This window comes from Eptatretus burgeri, chromosome 5, assembly GCF_056783735.1.
Source record: "Eptatretus burgeri isolate ZD-2024b chromosome 5, Ebu_testis_v1, whole genome shotgun sequence".
In the NCBI taxonomy this organism is placed as follows: Eukaryota; Metazoa; Chordata; class Myxini; order Myxiniformes; family Myxinidae; genus Eptatretus; species Eptatretus burgeri.
In genome coordinates this window covers 8,219,354-8,238,836 of record NC_140965.1, presented here as the reverse complement: position 1 = coordinate 8,238,836, position 19,483 = coordinate 8,219,354, and the positions used below count along the sequence as shown (strand labels likewise).

General features: G+C 43.1%; 1 protein-coding gene across 13 annotated transcripts in view; it reads left to right on the top strand.

Moving 5' to 3' along the window:
• Window positions 1-19,483, top strand: part of GAS2 (growth arrest specific 2) — a 97,112-nt gene that overhangs the window by 56,618 nt on the left and 21,011 nt on the right. For all 13 annotated transcript variants that reach the window (XM_085880633.1, XM_085880627.1, XM_085880629.1 and 10 more), the window contains 3 exons: window positions 7,003-7,124; window positions 11,992-12,133; window positions 14,639-14,702. In XM_085880633.1, coding sequence (XP_085736759.1) covers window positions 7,003-7,124; window positions 11,992-12,133; window positions 14,639-14,702 — 328 coding nt within the window. The remainder of the gene's footprint in view (window positions 1-7,002; window positions 7,125-11,991; window positions 12,134-14,638; window positions 14,703-19,483) is intronic.

The following is a 19,483-nucleotide window of genomic DNA, read 5'->3' as shown; positions in this document are numbered from 1 at the left end:
GGAGGGGAGAGAGGAGGAATAAAGGGTGGGATTCCGGCAGATGTGATGTCCAATTTAAAGAGCACGTTGCGGGTCACCAAACATGTTCTGAAAATTTATCAATATGATTGTATGTGCATTAAATAGTTCGATGCAAACTATTGTGGTTGCCTAACTATTGGGAGAATTAATGAATTTAACTCCGAAATTATTATTTCTCGAGGCTGTTGAAAAAAACAGGTGTGTGCCATATATGGATGGTGACGTCACGTTCTCCAAAACAAAGTGGACGGAAGCTCACTCTTTCATTGAAGAAGTGTCCAGTTGAGCGGGCCGTTCTTTCGCTTTTTTTTGAGCTTGCAACTGTCTATATTATCCTTTTTTTATTTTGAATTATTGTAGAACAAAGTTATTTGGATATTTGTACATCATGCCTCGTACGTGTGTCGTCATGTTTTGCGAAAATGTCTGGAAAACGGGTAATCGCTCCCATCGATTCCCGAAGGAATCAAACATTCGCTGGCAGTGGATAAGATTTGTACAAACAAAACGGGCGAATTTTCCCTGCCTTTTAAACAATATCTTTGTGGAAAAAGTGCTGCGGCCTAACATCTAGTCAAGCCACCCTAGGCCCTGCGCACCAACGAACATAAACCTTATAAAATATCGGAATTTTACAAACTTCACAACTACCGAGTGTTAAGCATCCTAAGCGACTGCAAAAACCGAAAACAGAATTTGAATTGACTTTAAAATGAACCCGCAACGCCGATCGAAGCAAAAATCCTCATTCACCACAGGAATTCACAGCATTATTTAAAACTAGTATGTTCCCGTAAAAAAAAAAAATAATAATAATAATAATATAAATAAATAAATAAATAAACCACACAGGCCGTTTCTTCGCTCTCACGTGCCCGTACGTGCTTGACCCCGAAGTTCGATATTATTCGCAGTTCCGATTATTCGCAATTTATTTTTAATACCCAATTATTCAATTAGCGCCAACGTATTTTACCTTTTCGCAATGTCGTGGCAAGGAAAAACAAAAAGAGAAGAGAAGAGAGAGAAAAAAATTACTTCCTGGTTCGGAGCATACCAGCACTCTGATGTTCCCGAAATTTATACACCGTCTAATATGAAAACGATCATAACTTGGGCCATTGTGTTTATCTATAAATGCGCATCAGAAATCGAGAAATTATTAGAATACACGAAGTCATCACTCTCCGGAAGCCCGTACGTTGTAACCCGTAATGGGGAACGTGGCTGAGCTTCCCTTCCCCATCGGCCACACCCACGCAATGACGTGTCTTGCCATTGGTTTGGTAAATAAATGGCCATAACTTGGGAAGCACTTGTCCGATTAATATCAAATCTTGAAAAGGCATATCCTCAGGTCCCCAGCAATATACCTGGCAAGTTTCAATTAGATCGGACCAGTGGTTGGCGAGAAACAGCGGTCACACACACACACACACACACACACACACACACACACACACACACACACACACACACACACACACACACACACACACAGAGATTGCTGGAATTATAGATAGATTATTTTGTCAAAGTCATAAAACCGTAATATTCAGCCATCCACGAACAATCTTTACATAATCCGACAGCTTTACAAGTCAGGCATGTAATGATCACCTTTATTGGGATGAAAAATGATTTTAAACCTCATCTTTGTGGAAAAAGCGCCACGGCCTCGATCTAGCCAAGGTGCCCGCGTCCATATGCGCCAGGTGCCCTCAACTTCAAACATTCATAACTCGACGAATAAAAGCTCAAATTGCACCAAACTTACCTTATTCTTGCAAGCTCACGTTCCCTGTTAGTGGGTGAACAATCCAACGCTTGGCAAATTCTGCTTCGCAATGATAGGAAGAGCCGACATCGAAGGATCAAAATGCGATGTCGCTATTGGCGCTTGGCTGTCACAAGCCAGTTATCCCTGCGGTAACTTTTCTGACACCTCTTGCTTAAAACCCAAAAAGTCAAAAGGATCGTGAGGCCATGCTTTCACGGTCTGTATTCGTACTGAAAATCAAGATCAAGCGAGCTTTTGCCCTTCTGCTCCACGGGAGGTTTCCGTCCTCTCTTTGCTGGCAGTCAGTCCTGCCACTGGTACACGAAATAGGCCGTTTTCTTGCACTTGCAAGTGGCTCAAATTTATATGGCTCAGGGCCAGAAACTCCATAGTATAAATTTCCATCATCCTCCGACTCGTCCTCGGAAATATCAGAATGAAAACACTCAATTTCATCGCCGCTGAAATCACTCTCTGATTCGCATCTCGCCATTGTTCACACGCTGTTTCCGAATGTTCACGAAGTTTTCCGAGAACGTGACGTCATAGCATCTTTGGTAACTTCCGGACTGTTTTTCGATCACTGACAAAAGTTTTGACTTAAAAGTTAATTTTAGCATATTTTGAGTTTCACATGTAAGAAAATAATTGGCCAACGATTATTAATGTGCTTACAACCTTCGAATCACGCGAAGTCATCAGTGACCCAAAGCCTGCTCTTTAATATCCATCCAAGAGATGGCACACACATCGATTAATCTTCCTGCCTGTGATGGCAGTTTCTTGCTTGGTCGAGATTCAAACCCAGGCTAGACAGCTTGGAGTGAGCCTGCGTTCCTCTCGGCTATCCTGCCATGATGTGGCAATTTCATTGCTTTGTAACAACTGAAAATATTTTGTTACTCATTTTAATCATCAGTTATTTTGCCTTCCTAACTCCGGAGATGTCCCCATGACGAACCGTGCCGCGGTATCGCCATGGAAGCTCGTAGAGATTTAAGCTTGAAGAGCTCTCCAAGCAAGATTTCTGACGAATCGGTTGAAAAAACATTTGAAAACGAAACGTTTACTTTAAAATATATATTTATCTATATATGTCAGTGACGTGTCGTATAATGAAAGAGGATTGTACAAAATGGGGAAATGTGGTGTAAAATAAAATTTCACATTTTCAGCCAGTGAACCATTGCACATTTTAAACGAGTGAGGGGCTGAACTTTCTTCAAGCTGATCGATATATTCAGACACGGTGCAAATATCTTTTTCGTGTATGGCCATGGCTTAGAAACGAACAACTAAGCAGCTCACCAAGTGGCTTAAGCATTCAAGAAAGCATTCCAATGAAACGGTTGATTAGCAATGGCAGGCTTTGCAAGTGATTAGCGATCACCGATCGGTCATAACACCATGCACCTGGAGATGCCCAGAATGTTCAAATTGGACAAATGAACACACTTTTTAGCAGTCACAACTGGTGCTCAAGTCAATTTAAGAATTGCAATTTTTGAAATTCGTCTCGGATACAGAGATTCTTGAGGTTATAGCATGTGCAGAAATGAAATAAAGCCACAAATGCTTGGAGTTCCCTTCATATGTATGCAAAGTTTCAGGCTGCTGAGGTTCATGGTTTTGGAGTGATGGAGGGAGACACACACACACACACACACACACAGTTACGGCCACGGGTACCGAGTGCGTTATGAGGGGGTTTAAGCCCCGTTAGTCCTCGGAAGAGCCGTACCTGGGGCCAGCGTTTACAATTAACTTCCTGATATGGTGGGTTACTTTCGAACCACGAACGCCACTCAGTTAACCACGAGTTCCAGTGTCCACCGTCTAATTTTGCTGTTTAGAGGTCACCTGGTTTCCTGAACGGGAAGCGTGCCCTCAACAAAGCACCAATCTTATCTTGATTAGATCTTAATTAGGGCGGCCAAGCATTTAACCGCTGGTGCGTGCCGACTATGACAGGTCAATTAGTTTGGTAATTACCTCCCAGTCTATCTCGGTTCGGACAATGCTGGATCAATGGAAGGAAAGGACAAGCACGGACAGGTTGGAACGTCAACAAAGGAATTTATTAATAAGGAAAATATATAAATAAAAAGAACTTTTTATTTCCGTGCGGTAAAAATAAGGAAATTCAAATCAATCAAAATAATCACTAGCAAATAAAGAATTAATCAGGCACTGGTAGAAAAAGAGACAAAGAGCAGATGCTTATCACTATGCCTTGACAATTAAACATGAGACAAGGATACCCAGCATATCATTCAGGGGGAAGAGAAATCCAGTCTCGCTCACCAAATAGAAGTCGTCGTCCGCCAAATATAACGTCCTGAAATGTGTGAGCATGCCATGTCCCTTACCAGGGCCCAGCCTTGCCGTGCGCCCACTCGCAAACAGGCTTGAACGCCTTTCGACATCACCCCCAAGAATCAGTTACGCCAAGAACAGGTCTCGAGCAGAACCAGCATTAACGGTCCGAGCGTCATCCACTGTCAGGAGCCACCAGGAGCCACAGCCGACGGACAGCTGTTTGGAGCTGTGAGAAGCTGAGGCGCTGTGAGAAACTATTAAGGCCGCAAGGCCGTCACCAACTGTCGCCAGCTCACCGGCCGTCTGACTAGAACCGACAAAACAGCCGTCTGACTGGAACTGACAATTCCCCTGCTTTCCTTCCTGAAAGTCCCTGTAATGTCCATCTTCTCTTCGCCATGTTCCCCGTCCCATCCCCATCCCTCTCCCTTCCACAGTTCACCTAATGTGTCTGTTCCCCACTGTTTTGTCCCTTCCACTCCCACCCCTCTTGTGTCATGCCTCCTTGCTGTGAGTTGTGTGTTAGCTCTCATACGAGCCTCGACCAAGGTATACAAAAAAAAAAAAACTGACAAAACGACTGTCTGACTGGAACCGACGAAACAACTGTCTCCCAAAGCTGCTAGAACTGCAACCAGCCACCACCAACCGACCCTCAAAGCCATCAGAATCACACCCAGCTGACGCCAACTCGCTGACGCCAACTCGCACTTTCTGGGAAAAAAAACAGTCCTCCCGTCCTTTTTGTCGGCGGCCCGTCTGGGCGGAGCCTCAAGCAGACTTCATCAAAATCCACCTTGCCTATTGGCACATCGTTGCACGTGACAAACTGCCAGTCTCACGATCATTCCTGGCCTGTGATGCCATGTTTGTGGTGCTGGACGAACGGCATGAAGCAGCCATTTGCCAGAATTACCGAGCGATAACGTGAACCGCTCATAAAACGTCAACAATTATCACCTCAATGTTCAGCCCGATTAGAAATAGTCAGTTAGCATCCATAGAGCTGCTGAACGGGGTGTCGAACATCGATGGAAAAAGGCGGGTGTCAACGTCGATGAAAGAGGTGGGTGTCGAACATCGATGAAAAAAGGCGGGTGTCGAGCCTCGGTTGGGCTAACAGCTATCTCACGTGCATGAATGTGTCTGTCGTAAAGAGGAAAAGGAGCTTTCCATAAGAGAGGGAATGTATTCTTTACCCTTCTCAACGCATCACAGTTAGAATCCCACCAGACATGGGGATGGGTCTATCCTGGACATGCATTTGGGGAACTAACTGTCTGAGGACCTAGATGTTTGTATGCATTCGTCGGATCGGATTCTGAAATCCGTAACAATACATACATATACACTATTTTCTTATTTATTTAATTAAATTGTTTAGGGATGGAGGAGTTGTAGGGTGATTAATGAACAAACATTGACAGAACTTTAACTCTATCACTCCTCTCACAAACATCACAATCGCTCCAGTATGACATTCCTGTAAACAATAGCAGGAATTCCACAAGTAACCCACGATGCTCCGATTTCCCCTTTCAACAATCTCTTGTTGTGTTTAGGTATGTCAGATATTCCCTGAATTCCCACAAGGATAAGTCTGGAGTGCCTAGATTACAGGAAGGGGAATCGGTCATCCGATTCATCGTAACATTTGTAATCATAATCCCTCGTCAACTCTGGTTAGCACTTGGTCTGCCTGGATTTTGTTCAGATCTTCCTTCAAGATGCATCGCAATGACGTTTCACCGAGCTGAAGCTCATGGCTTTGACAATGTGCAGGATACTTCAGACTCAGATGCCAAACAGATCGATGTTTTATTCCATTTTTGTCGCCTTGGTGCAACCAGGATGTGGTTCTTACATGCTGCTTTTGGCTTTGAACTTTCGTGCTTGCATATTGTTTCTTGCTCCGTCAGTTGACACGTTGAAATGATCGCGGCCGTCTCACTTGGTCTTCAGAGATTCCTTTTTTCCATTAATATACGGCTTACACGGAGGAGCTTGTATACAAGTCACTTGTAGTGCCAGACAATTGGGCAACATCATTGGTCTTGAATGTGAATTGATGATGAGCTCCAGCATACACTTTACAGACCGGTGTTGCCAACGCAGTTTCCTCGGATGCGTTGTGCAAGGTGGTTTACCATTACCTTCCCAGCAGTCAGGGTAGGGATTTGTAATTTTTTTCAGGTTGCCCGATATAGCTTGCCTTCTATTCACAAAGAGCGCCACGGGATCTTTAACATCCAGCAACTAATGCTGACAGACAGGAGCCCAGCTTGATGTCCATCCAATGGCATCCACCTCACCCTGCCTGTGAAACTCCAGGACGGAAGTTTATAGCTGGTTTGAGAGTCAAATCCAGGCTAGACAGCTCGGAGGCGAGCTTGCATACCTCTCGGCTATCCTGCAAGCCCGAACGTGAATTGCAATGACATTAATGGAGAATTGTCAAATCACAACTTTACGTGGGATTTGAACTTGGGATTCTATTCCGAGCATAACAATGTAACTGCCACTCAGATGGAAATGACAAACAAGCCAACCTAATCCATAGATTAACTCACAATGAAAATTTCCACCATTCTCATTTTTCACAGAAAGAGAAATGTTTGAGATTCAAACAATTAGACCTTCAAAAGTGTTTTATTTATTTATTTATTTATTTATTTTGATTGATTGGTTGATTGAAATATTGATTGTTTTTGTTTTGTTTTTTTTATGATGTTACATTTCGTCTGATCTTCTCGTATGTAAATTTGTGCAAATCTTTCTTGTGTGAAAGTAATTGTGCAAACTTGAAAGAAGAAAAGAAGAAGAATCATCGAACGTGTGTTGTGCCAATCATTGTCTAAACTTGTTCTATGGCTTTTCTTCAGGGATGGAGCTGCACGTTGACACCCTGATGGAGAGTCTCGACAATGGTGTGATTCTCTGCCGTCTCGGGGCATTTCTTCAGGCAAAGGCCAAGCAATACAACAATGTTGATAATGTCACCAAGGTACCTCAACACTCGCACTTCTCAAGATCTTGAAGACATTCAAAGACTGCCATCACCTTGTACGCTGCCTTTACGATCGCATTCGCTTGACCACGCTGTTTTTTTTGTTTTTTGTCCTCATTGAGAGCATGTTGATCCTTTTATGTTCAACAGGATGGGGCAAATGTAATGAGGGAATGATTGCCTTTGAGTCGTCGGGTCCAGGTTCGATTTCTGACCTGACGATAAACCGTCGGTTTGCTGCTTCACAAAGTCCACCGTCCTTCGGATGGACGTCGAGTCTGGTGCTACATCTTCTAACATTGGTTGATGGATGTTGAATATCCCACGGTGTTTTTTTTTTTTTTTTTTCTGAAGAGTAGGGTAATTATTGCCACACTCTGAACAAAGTCGAACGTCGGGCTTGGCCAACTGTTTTGTGAAAGGTTTGGACCAAAAAACGTTCCCGTGCCGACCCCCACAAGCGGTTGGAAATAATTAGGGTAGTAGTAGGTGTTGTTGTACCTCCAAGTAGTTTTATGAAAGGGCCTTTGAGTTTTTCACATTGCCAAGGTACAAATTGGGAATCGGTTCATGAATGATGGGAAATAAGTTAAATACGCTGATATATTTGCTTTTCTATTCTCATTGTTGAGCAAAATCATTTGACTTGCTGCTCTCCAGACGATGGAGGAGGAGAGGAGATTGGGACCATACTCTGTGCAGAGCGTTGGTGCTGCATAAGGAGTCTCCTTGGCTATTGGGCACAATCCTGGACGGGTCGCCACTCCGACACAGTATACCAGCAAGCTGGCACTCGTTTTGCCGACCTCGGAAGGATGACAGGCAGAGTCAACCCCGCCGGGTATTAATTCAACAGCTGAGTGGGATTTGAACTCGGGACCCGAGGATCCCAATGCCCTCCACCCGAACCATTAAGCCAACACCAGGTATAGATGATGGAGATTCCAGTGAATAACATCAGGCATCGCTTCACAGTGTATCCGGTATAATCTGACAATGTATGGTGTTCACGTTCTTTAAGACCATGAAGCCACTCTTGGCTTTCTATCTTTAAGAGCATCGATTCGGTAATTTCTTCAGTGCCAGTTACAATGGTCTATCCCGTACAGTACGTCGGTTCATGAAGGTCTCATGTTGTTGAGCATTGCCTACATTTCAATTTTAGTTCCTACATCAACAAAGGTGCCGGAAAGGTTTTTCTCTGGCAGCTCTTTACCCATGCCTCCTTCGAACGAGGGCCGTCTGTATGAGTGTGTGAATGTGAGGGATATTAACGGAGAGAAGGAAATTTGAGATGAAAGAAGAGGAGATGGGGGAAACGGAGAGGGTTGAGAGAAAGGGGAGTTGGGTAGTCGTTGGGAGGGGCTGGAAGACGGGTTTTGGGTCAAAAGTAATTCCACGTTTATTTTGTTTTTTATTTACTCGGCTATGATTATAAATGACCCGTAAACTTATGAGGTCCAGTTACAGCCTGAATGCATTTTGTTTTTCACTTCTGTTGACACGAAGCAAATTATGTCGTCTTCGGCGTCTTAACGACCGTTGCCCTTATTTTAGAGTGTTGATCGATGGATGGCACGCCTTCATTTTGTTATTACGTTAACATCTTTCTTTAAAGCGATGATTTTTCACGTCATTGTTCACACCTTCCTGCCATTTTATTTTCTTATTGGGTCTGCCTCGTAATCTTTTAACATTTGTCTGAAAACCTACAATCTTCCTAATATGTTCATCCTCTGTAGTTAGAGTGCATGACCGAATTATCGAAGCCATCAGCTTTGGATCGTTTTTATTATTTTTTTATTCTTTTTAGTCAATTGAAGACTGCACCATACGAGTGTCTCCACATTTTCCGCATTGTGATCACTTGTATTCTATGTCTGACCACCAAATGCTTGGGCAGCGGCCACAAATGAGATGTAGCCCGAGGCTGTGATGGACAAATATAAATCTACTTCCAACTTTTCCAGTACTAACCACCATGACGTCACAAAGAGGATCAATAGTTGGTTGTTGAGTTATTGCCAAAGCCTTTTATGAGAGACCATAAAAGGCTGAAATGTGGAAAATATTTTAACTGTATTGGCCTCATTAGTGCTTCTGAAGCATCCACTACTTTTAAGCCCCTCTCCTCCCTCAACTGTTTATTTATTTATTTACATTTCACATGAAGCACAATGATGAAGCTGACATGTAAATCACATGCAGGACAAAGACCTTGGTAGAGATCGGTGCACTTTTACATGGAGAGGTAGAGATTGGTGCACTTTAACCTGTAGGGATAGAGATCGGTGCACTTTTTTTCTTGCACTTCAAGACTACCATCCTTGATGTTGCCGGTGGATGTCTTGGAACCCACCATCAGGTGAAGAAGAACTTTGTCTCACAAGGGACACTGGATATCATTGACCAGAGTGGCAGAGCCAATCTTGATGGCAGAGCTGAGCTGTTCAGTGAGTTGATGTGTAAAACTGTACGTGCGCTAAGGGCAGACACAGGAGGTCGATGTGTGAGGAATCTGTGAAGGGGTAGAGCATCACCTGTGGTCAAGTGATTCTTGTCCGGCTTAGAGGAGTTTGTGCATTGCGATCCTCCAAGCTCGTCCCTTAATGTACTGCAGTTAGAGTGAAGGGTGGTGGACTCTTGACAGAGGAGTCTGAAGTGAACGCCTGCTGGGCTGGTTCCTTTGAGCAGCTGTACCAGGCTGATCCACTCAGCTGTTGAGTTCGACATCAGGGGTGTAAATATACCTATTTCTGACCCTCCAATCAACTGTGAACCACCTTTGTTTGTGGAAGCACAGGCTGCGGCGAACCAGTCGAAAGGGGATAAAGCTCGTGTGAGCTGTGGCGTCCATGCTGAACTTATCAAGGCTGGTGGAAATGCTGTACTCGCGTCGTCGTCTGCAGTTCTGTGCTCTTTCTGGAACAGTGGCATCATCCCAACTGACTGGGAGAGGGGCCTTGTTGTTCTTCTCGGGAAATGAAAGAGTCATCACCAGGACTGCAACGGCGACTGAGGAATCGGTTCTTTATGGGGAACGACAAAGCAGAGAGAGAGACGTCTCCACAATCTCAAATACGAAGCCCACCAGTCATCTATCGGTGTGTATACACGCACGTGACTTTTGAGCCCCAAGGACCATCTTTCCAGTATGAGGCTGATCCCATTCATTGGCCTCCGCTGCCTGTGGATGTCGCCGTCTTTCAGGTGGGTAGCCCTGCCAGGCGGCCCCTCGTTAAAGTGTTCCGCCCTCAACTAGGGCCCTCTGTAGCTTTCTACACCGCCATGGCCTGCTTTTCTTTGGCCATTCACCTGTGATGACTTTCATTTAACCACATAGCACTCTACTGGTGCCTTTATGCCCAAGTCCTCCACCTGTCCTCGTCTGTGTAGGTGGTTTTACATGACACAATATTACTCTGTTCTGTTCTGAGGTTCACAAACACCGCCTCCTCGGTGCACGTTTTAACATGGAACTTACCTCTGACAGATCCCTTATCTAAGCCACTCAACCACATGGACCAAGCTTTTCTTAACACCTAATCATTCCCTCCTCCTTCTCATGCAACACCACTTACCTATTAATCTAGCTATGTCTATCTAACTACTTTAAACTGACTTATCTATCTACCAACCTATCTTAGCCATCTACTAATTGTGATTATATATCAATGTAACTTTTAAATTTTATTCTTCAGTTGCTGTGGTTTGAAGAACTGTGTTGTGAGCAGTGTGTTTGACGGTGGAAGGGGTGGGGTAAGAGAATGGGGATCCAATTCCGCTTGCATTGAACACATAAATATGTCGGTGATCCCCGGGAAAAATGCTCCTATGGGTTTTGATTAACCTTTTACAACAGCTCATAATTTGGCGTCCATAACGCTCCATTTTCTTGTATTAAAAGATTGTTTGCAAAATGAACTTGGGCGATCCGGACAGCCGGCTTAATTTTGCTGCTGAAGAGCATTCCTTAGGTATTCCACCAAGTTGCATTGTATTCCAGTTGGTCCTGTTTACATTCAGTCAGCACCCTGATGCTAATGTTGTAAATCTGTAAGCATTTACAATATTCGTGCGCGTGCGATTAATATGGTCGGCCTTATTCCATAACCCGATCGTGAGTGTTCGGATTTGTATTTTACACCATCGTTTGTATTCGGCATCATATTCCGATGCGGACGTTGCAAATGAGGCTGGATTTTTACCCGCAGGCACTTCTTTCCATCGTCGTTAATGATGACTCCACGGACACGAAGACCACGGCACAACACTTCTGTTTATTTTCCCAACATCTGTGCACCGCTTTACCAATCCACCTCCACCTCGCTCCTCAAACCTCTATGATGCAATACGACGTGTTCAACAGCGTTTCCCCCACACCCACGCCCATCGTGGCCCCTGTCGTTTCAAATGGTGGCAACCAGGCCGTGCACAGGATATTTCAAATTCATGATTCGTTCGATGTTCATGGCTCCATCCATCTTTATTGGGCTGTTTTTCTTTGATGGGAATGATGTGCTTTAAAAAAAAAAATATATATATATATATATATATATATATATATATATATATATATATATATATATATATTGTTGAAATTATGTGCCGAACAGCTCATTTGATTTCACCTTGCATACCTGCAATCGTTGGCTTCTGTATTTGAGAATTGGAAGGTTGGCTCTCTGCGTGTGGATAGAACGGCACCTGAGTTCTCCATCTATGTAGCTCAGGGTTAATGTTTGCGATTCAAACATTCTTGTGCCTTTTAAAATTTTATTTATTTATTTTTTTTCTTTTTTTTTAAATTGCATTGGAAGTTTTCACAATTAACCTGCACATTGCATTCTCATTCTCTCCAAAGCGCATCCCAAGGAAGAAGATTCCCTTCCGCAGCAATGCTCCCTCTGGAACGTTCTTTGCTCGAGACAACACTGCCAACTTCCTGGCGTGGTGCCGTGAGGCGGGCGTTGATGACTCCTTCATGTTTGAATCTGAAGGCCTTGGTAAAATATTGCATTCCAAGTTTATTTTATTTTATTTTTTTTTTCCACTTGTGCTTTTGAGGGTGGGTTGTCAGGGGAGGGAATGGAGGAGGTGGTTCGTAGGATATGATTGTCGTTCATGTTTTAATGTGCTGTGACGTGCTTCTTTATTGTCTTCTTCGTCTTCCTCCTTTTTAATCTCTCCTCCTCGCATCTGAGTGGTTGCTGGGTAGTTTGTTTTTATTTTTTAGAAGTGACCTAATAGGTGTGGGACCACAGGCAGTGTCGCAGTGGAACAGCTTCTAAAAATTATTCTTTTATATTTTCACCATAATTACCTCTTAAACTGCAGCTTGGCGGAGCTATGCGCTCTACCGAGTGCCATTGTCGTTGGCATTCTTTCATCGTCGTTGGTTGTTGACCACGAGGTGTTATTTGTTTACTTTTGCACAAAGATCACAATCCAATCCAAAGACGTGCAATCCATTGAACGTGTGATTAGGGTGGTGTATACTCAAAAAGCTCTGTTGTGATGTAATTGCCTTTGCAGTGTTATGGTGTAACACCCTGTTCGATGTATAGATATCAAGGGGGGGGAAAAAAAAGCTAAACTTCAAAACAAATAGGCACATGGACTTGTCAGATGAGATGAATACATTCAGGCAGGTATGTTTATCCTGGGAAAAAATGAGGAAAAACAAATTAATAAATGAGGAACTGATACTCGAGGTACCCCGCTTTTTTGGTGATGTGAGGGATAGATCTGTGCAGTATGAAAGGTAAATGTTCAACGTTTTTTTTTTTTAATTTTAAATATCACGTGCACAAGCCAAGTTACTTCGATGGTTGCCATGGCAACATAATTCAGCCAATCACAGCTGTGCTCTAATCAGGTTGAGAAGATGTCATGAGGAATCTATATCTGAAATATGAAAGCTAAATGTTCAACGTTTTTTTTTTTTGAAATATTGCGTACACCAAACTAAAATGGACCGGTCGGTCGGTCGGAACTCATTTTAATACCCCTAGTCTCCAACCCTGTCTGAGGAACAACTCTGTGGGCTGGCATTGTTCAAGGCAGTATTTTGAAGTTTCAGTCTCGGACACGTGGGCCTGACAGGATGATTGAGCTGTTTAATGTTGGTTTTGATTCCCGAACTGACTGTAAACTGTCGGACTGGTGCTTCACAGGAAGTGCGTTGCATTCCAAAATGTTTTGGGATTAGTTGATGGAGGTTAAACATCCCATGGCGTCTTTTATGAAAGAAGAGGCAAGTTATTGGCTCCACCCTGAACAAATTTCAAATTCCTGACCATCCATGCAGAGCGTTGGTGCTGCCCAAGCAGTCTCCTTGGCTATTGGGCACAATCCTGGATGGGTTGCCATTCCGACGCAGGATACCGGCAAGCTGGTATCCATTTTGCCGACCTCAGAAGGATGACAGTCAACCCTACCTGGTATTAATTCAACGGCCAAGCGGGATTCAAACTCAGGACCCTAGGATCCCAAGCCCACCACCCGAAACCATTAAGCCAACACCAGGCATGTTTGAATCTCCGACCGGCTATAAACTATTTCCCCGGTGTTTCACTGGCAGGACGAGGCATCGATGTGTGTGCCCTCCCTCGGATGGATTATAACCTGGGTATCCCGTCTGCTGGCATTAGGTAGCCTCACCAGCAAGACAAATGTGCTCTGAAATGCAAGTCTTTTGGTTGGATCCATATACTCTTTTCTGTTGTTGTTGTTGTTGTTGTTGTTGTTGTTGTTGTTGGTGTTGGTGATACTTTGAACAAAAGTAAGAGGTTTTTTATTTTTTTATTTTTCCTCAAACCAACATGTCTAATTGATATGAGATTGAGTTGAAATTCAGTTCAAATGTTTGGTTGAGCTCCCCAACACAACCAGCCAAGAAACCCTATTTACCAGGACCAAGACCTGACGAGGCTCAGATTCGTTATTTTGGTAACTAAATGACCTTGAACAAGGACCAAGCTGTGATGTTCCCTCTTTGTGGGCGAAGATGGCCATTCACGTATTATATGCAAACACTTGGGTACATGAATTTGTTTCGTTGTTCGAGCTGGTGAAAGCACAGCAACCACGTGTGTGGTACTTGTAAGCAGTGCAACACCGTGTCAAGGAATCCCCAATGAGACCAGAGTGCTCACTATTCGTAGTTGAGACGGGGATTTGTAATTTGTTAAGTGTGCTGCGAATTGGTTCCCTACTCTTCCTGAAAAGCCCATTGGGTCTGTACTATTCACCAAGTAATGCGAGCAGACGGAACACCCAGCATAATCTCAATTCCAGGAATGGCGCATTTTGTCATGTAACGCCCATGGGGATCAAATACGCAAAGGCAAAATGAAAGAAGTCCGTTGTGGTTTCTCACTCTTCTGCCCATGAATGTTGCTCATCCAAACCTTTCCCAACTGCACCTCATTTGTACTGTGACTTTTTTTTTAAATCAGTCAGTTGCATTATTTATATCAGCCATTTCTCTGTGCTCTATTTTCTTGCAGTTCTGCACAAGCAGCCCAGACAGGTATGCCTTTGCCTCATGGAGATTGGCAGGATAGCATCCAGGTAAGGTGTGATCGACGCAAGGGACATATTGTTTGTACCCCACTTTCTCGAGTTGTTGATTCGAAGTTGAAGTGGTGTTTGTTCTGAAATGATGATGCTGAACCGTTATTTGTAAGAAGTTCACTTGGTGCCTTACTTAATTTATGATGATTGGTGAAAGCTCAACTGGTGTGATGCATTAAAATGAACATGAACGGCATTCGGTAGAGCGCATACCTCCGCCAGGCTGAACAGTTTACGTTTTATATCCCACTGATAGGCCAGATCTGCTGACCTGAACCAAAATCTAAATGGCTTGTTCTTGTCACACACCCAAACTCTCCACCAAATTTTGACCAAAATTGAAAAACAAAATTGCCGCCAAAACCACATTCAAATGTATCACTGACCAACAAAACGTGTTCACCTGTAACTGAAAGTATAGGTGCTCGCTTTAAAATTTGAAGACATAAATGTTCAGAAAGTGCATATCTACCTAAAAAAAAAACATATATATATATATATATATATATATATATATATATATATATATATATATATATATATATATATATATATATATATATATATATATATATATATATATATATATATATATTGATTTATTTGGAGCCTGGTGTTGGCGCAGTGGTTAGGGCAGCGGCTTGGGATCCAAAAGGTCCTGAGTTCAAGCCCCGTTGGGCCACTGAATAAATACACCAGGGGGTTGACTCAGCCTGTCATCCTTCCGAGGTCGGCGAAATGAGTACCAGTGTACTGGGCCGGTGTATACCCCGGTTAAAATCGGTGTACCATATCCCTGTGTCGTAAGAGGCGACCAGGGTTGCGTCAGGAAGGGCATCTGGCATAAAACGTGTGCCAAATCACAATGCTGATCATACGGATGATCCGCTGTGGCGACCCCTAACGGGAGCAGCCGAAAGAAGAAGAAGATATATATTGATTTATTTTCTTTGCAAAAAAGTTTTTAGTAGGCCGATAAAAAAAAAAATTCATTCTAATTCTTGCCTTTTCTTCTCTTTCATCTCTTTTACTCTCTTTTCTGTCTTTTGTTATCCATCTCTCGAAGGAGAAGTGAATTCTTGCAAAAAATTTTCTGGATGGGTTTGAGGGTTGTGGAGTAGCGGCTCAAACCCCGAATCCTATCCAGGTTCCTCCTGATGACTCCATCTTTGCTCTTTACTTCTTTGGGTTCCTTTTGGTCTTCCGTTTGATTCAATTTTGAACAACTGTTTCTTCATAACAAAATAGTTAGGCATTGCATGAATGCTTTTTTTTTGCGTGCTTTTATCATCGATGCGCATATTCACTTTCACAAACACCTACACTACTCTCTATCTTAACCTCACATACCCTTTGCCTGTCTAAATCTAAAATGAACCATTTTCGGAAAGTTTTGTCCTGTCCACAATACATGCACATATACATGATACATAAAGACATTGTGCAGTGCCGAAGAAAATCTACACCCGCTTTCAAATCTTTCACCTTTTGTTGCCTTGTAGCCTGGAATTAAATTGCATTAAATCAGACTTTTTACGCCTTTATTTGCACATCGTAACCCACAACTTTCAAGTGAAAAACAAATTTGACGAATTTCAGAAAATTCATTCAAAATACAAAGCTAGAATATCTTGGTTGGATATGTGTCCCCCCACCCCCCCCCCCCCGAGATAATACTTGGTGGAAACACACAGTGACAGAAATTATAGCTGTGAATCTGTTGGGATGATAGGTCTCTACCAACTTTGCACACCTTGATTGGGCAATATTTGTCCATTCTTCTATACAAAACTGTTCAAGCTCAGTCAAGTTGCATGGAGACCGTTGGTGGACAGCAATCTTCAAGTCATTCCACAGATTTTCGATTGCATTTAGGTCAAAGCTCTGACTGGACCACTCAAGGACATTTATTTTCCTGTTCCTTTGTCACTCCAGTGGAGCTTTGGCTGTGTGCTTCGGGTCGTTGTCATGCTGAAAGGTGAACTTCCGTCAAAATTTCAGCTTTCTTGCAGAGGGCAGAAGGTTTTCCTCTGGGATTTTTCTGCATTTTGCTCCATCCATTTTCCCTTCTATCTTGACAAGTGCCCCAGTCCTTGCTGATGAAAAACATCCCCATAACATGATGCTGCCACCACCATGCTTCACAGTTGGGATGGTGTTCTTTGGGTGATGTATTTTCATGCTTGAAATTTCACGACGTATGCCGGCGTATGACTCACACATTCCGCTATGCTGGCCACAAGTTGTATGCACGGTCTGCGATCGTTGACAGATGTCAACACATGCTACTTGAAAGTTAATCATGAGTTGAGACACGCCGAGGTAATGTTTAGCGTACCCGAAACTTATTTCTAACCTGTGATCAACGTGTTGTTGGCACGTTACGCGTTCAATGCCACACGTCGACAGACGTTACTTTTAAGTTGCTCATGGGCTGAAAGACGTCGGTATAATGGATCGTCCTTGCTTTAGCGTCCACGGCCACGGCCAGGACACTTATTTGCAGCATTCTTCAAACTTTTCTTCGGCATGACGAGGATGTTCGCACTTCGATGTCTAGCTTGGCTATGATTCTAATTGTCCATCGGCAGCGTCTATTTAAAATAGTCGAGTTTGAGCGTTTTAACACGTTCAGAAGAAACGCTTCAAATTTCCAAACCCCAGCGTCAAAAAACAAAGGCGAGTGACAGCAATTTAAATCGTTCATTGTAAACAATGAAAATAGCTGAGTGGTACTGTTTAAAAGTCGTTGAGTGTAAAAAAAAATCCAATTGTTGAGCGCAAGCGTCTACTTTCAATAGTGGAGATGCAGCCATTTAAATCGTTGAGTGGCAGCCTATGAAGAGCAAACCCCACGTCACCGGCAAAGATAAACTGCCGCACGATATGGATAAGTTAGGCTATCGTTGGGCATAGTTTGTGAACGCCGGCTTCACGATAATTATTCGTTGGTATATCGTATCTATAAGTAATCAAAGCGCTGTATGCACATTATTAGTTCATTGTGCATTTGTCCAACCCGTTATGAATAGACCTAAATCGTAAAAACAAGCCATAGCTCATTGTTGAAAAAGCCCCATAAAATATTAGCCGCGAAGAACTTTGAACAATGGTGAAAAGATGTCTCCTACCCGTGGACACGCGGACGCAAGGACGATCCATCATAACCCACACCCTCCCCCTCACACTCACCTACTACTGCCAACATGAACAAACTACTACTAATACTGATACTAATACTGATACTGATACTGATACTGATACTGATACTGTTACTGCTGACATGGACATCGACTCAAATAGGACTCGAAAACACTGTTGGGTTCCCCTTTTATGAACACCATTTTTATATACCAATTCCCAAAACCGCTGGGAACACGTCTTTATATGGCAGTTGTAAGCTAGAAACACGTTCATTTATTTTTTTTGTCGACCGGAAGACGTCATTGGAATACGTCTACATACGTCGATGTGTGTTGGGACTACGTAAAGAATTGGTTCAAAGCACGTCAAACATAAGTTAGAAATAGGTTTCGCGTAAAAAATACATTACCACGACGTGTTTCGACTTCTGAGTAGCTTATAAGTAGCGTTTGTGGACGTGTGTAAGCGTCCACATATCGTGTGTAAAACTTATCCCCATCGCATGCGGAGCGTGTGTCATACGCCGAGTACGTCGTAAAATTTTGAACATGTTTAAAATTTCTTGACGTACTCTACTTACTACGACGTATGATAGCGTACTTTAGCATTCTACTCACGTATACCAAACTTACTCATACCGTATTTGACGTGCCCCCAACGTTTTAGACACATTTTTCTTAGGTCGGCATACGCTGGCAAGATCGCCAAGGTGTGACCACGATGTTGACACTTCCATTTCTACGGCAGTTATGATTCGAATCGTTGTGCGTCAGCCTTTTAATAGGCTACGTCACGACATCGTCGGCGATGCGTGCAACGCGCTATGCCTAAGTTAGACTATCGTTGGGCATCGGTTGTGTAGGCCGACAACAGGTTCAGCATTCGTTGGTATAAGTTATCTATAACACAACGAAACATTCTGTGTCCGTTACCAATGCGTTATACATAAGACCAAGTCGCTATGAATACGTCCGAATCTTTAAAAAAAACATCAAAAGTTCAACATAAGCCAGCGTTTTACATACATTTTAATACGTTGCCATCGCTGGCTAAAACGTCAAGGTGTGACCGGGCCTTTACCCATAACGTATTCAACGTGTGCCAGCATTTTAGAAAAAAAATTCAAAAATCGGCATACGTTGGCTAAAACGTCAAGGTGTGACCGGGCCTTTAGAAATACATGAGGAAATGTCTGCAAGTTCAGAGCGTTGTCCATCACTTTGGTTACGGACTTTGGCGTAACGGAATACTGCATAATGGAGGAGTTTTATAAGGGAGTAATGTGTACAACCCACAATGTGGAGCATGCTATCTGGGGGCTGCCTTAACAGTTAAGGTGGCTGGCTGAAGACCTTAGGGTCAGTGTGACCACTCCTCATTTTCATAAATGCCAAGGTGAGCCAATGAAAAAAGCCAAGAATTCACAAGGTTTCGGAAAAGCGATGATAATAGAAAACCTATACGCCAAGAAAACCTGTCGAAAACCAAAACGCCAAGGTGAACAACGAATAGCCAAGATCTTGTGAAAAAAGCCAAGAGGGTCTTGATTTTGAGCCCCTGTCATAATGTTAAATACCATCAGATGAGTTGACTCAGCCTGCCATTGGCCTTCCGAGGTTGGAAAAATGAGTTCC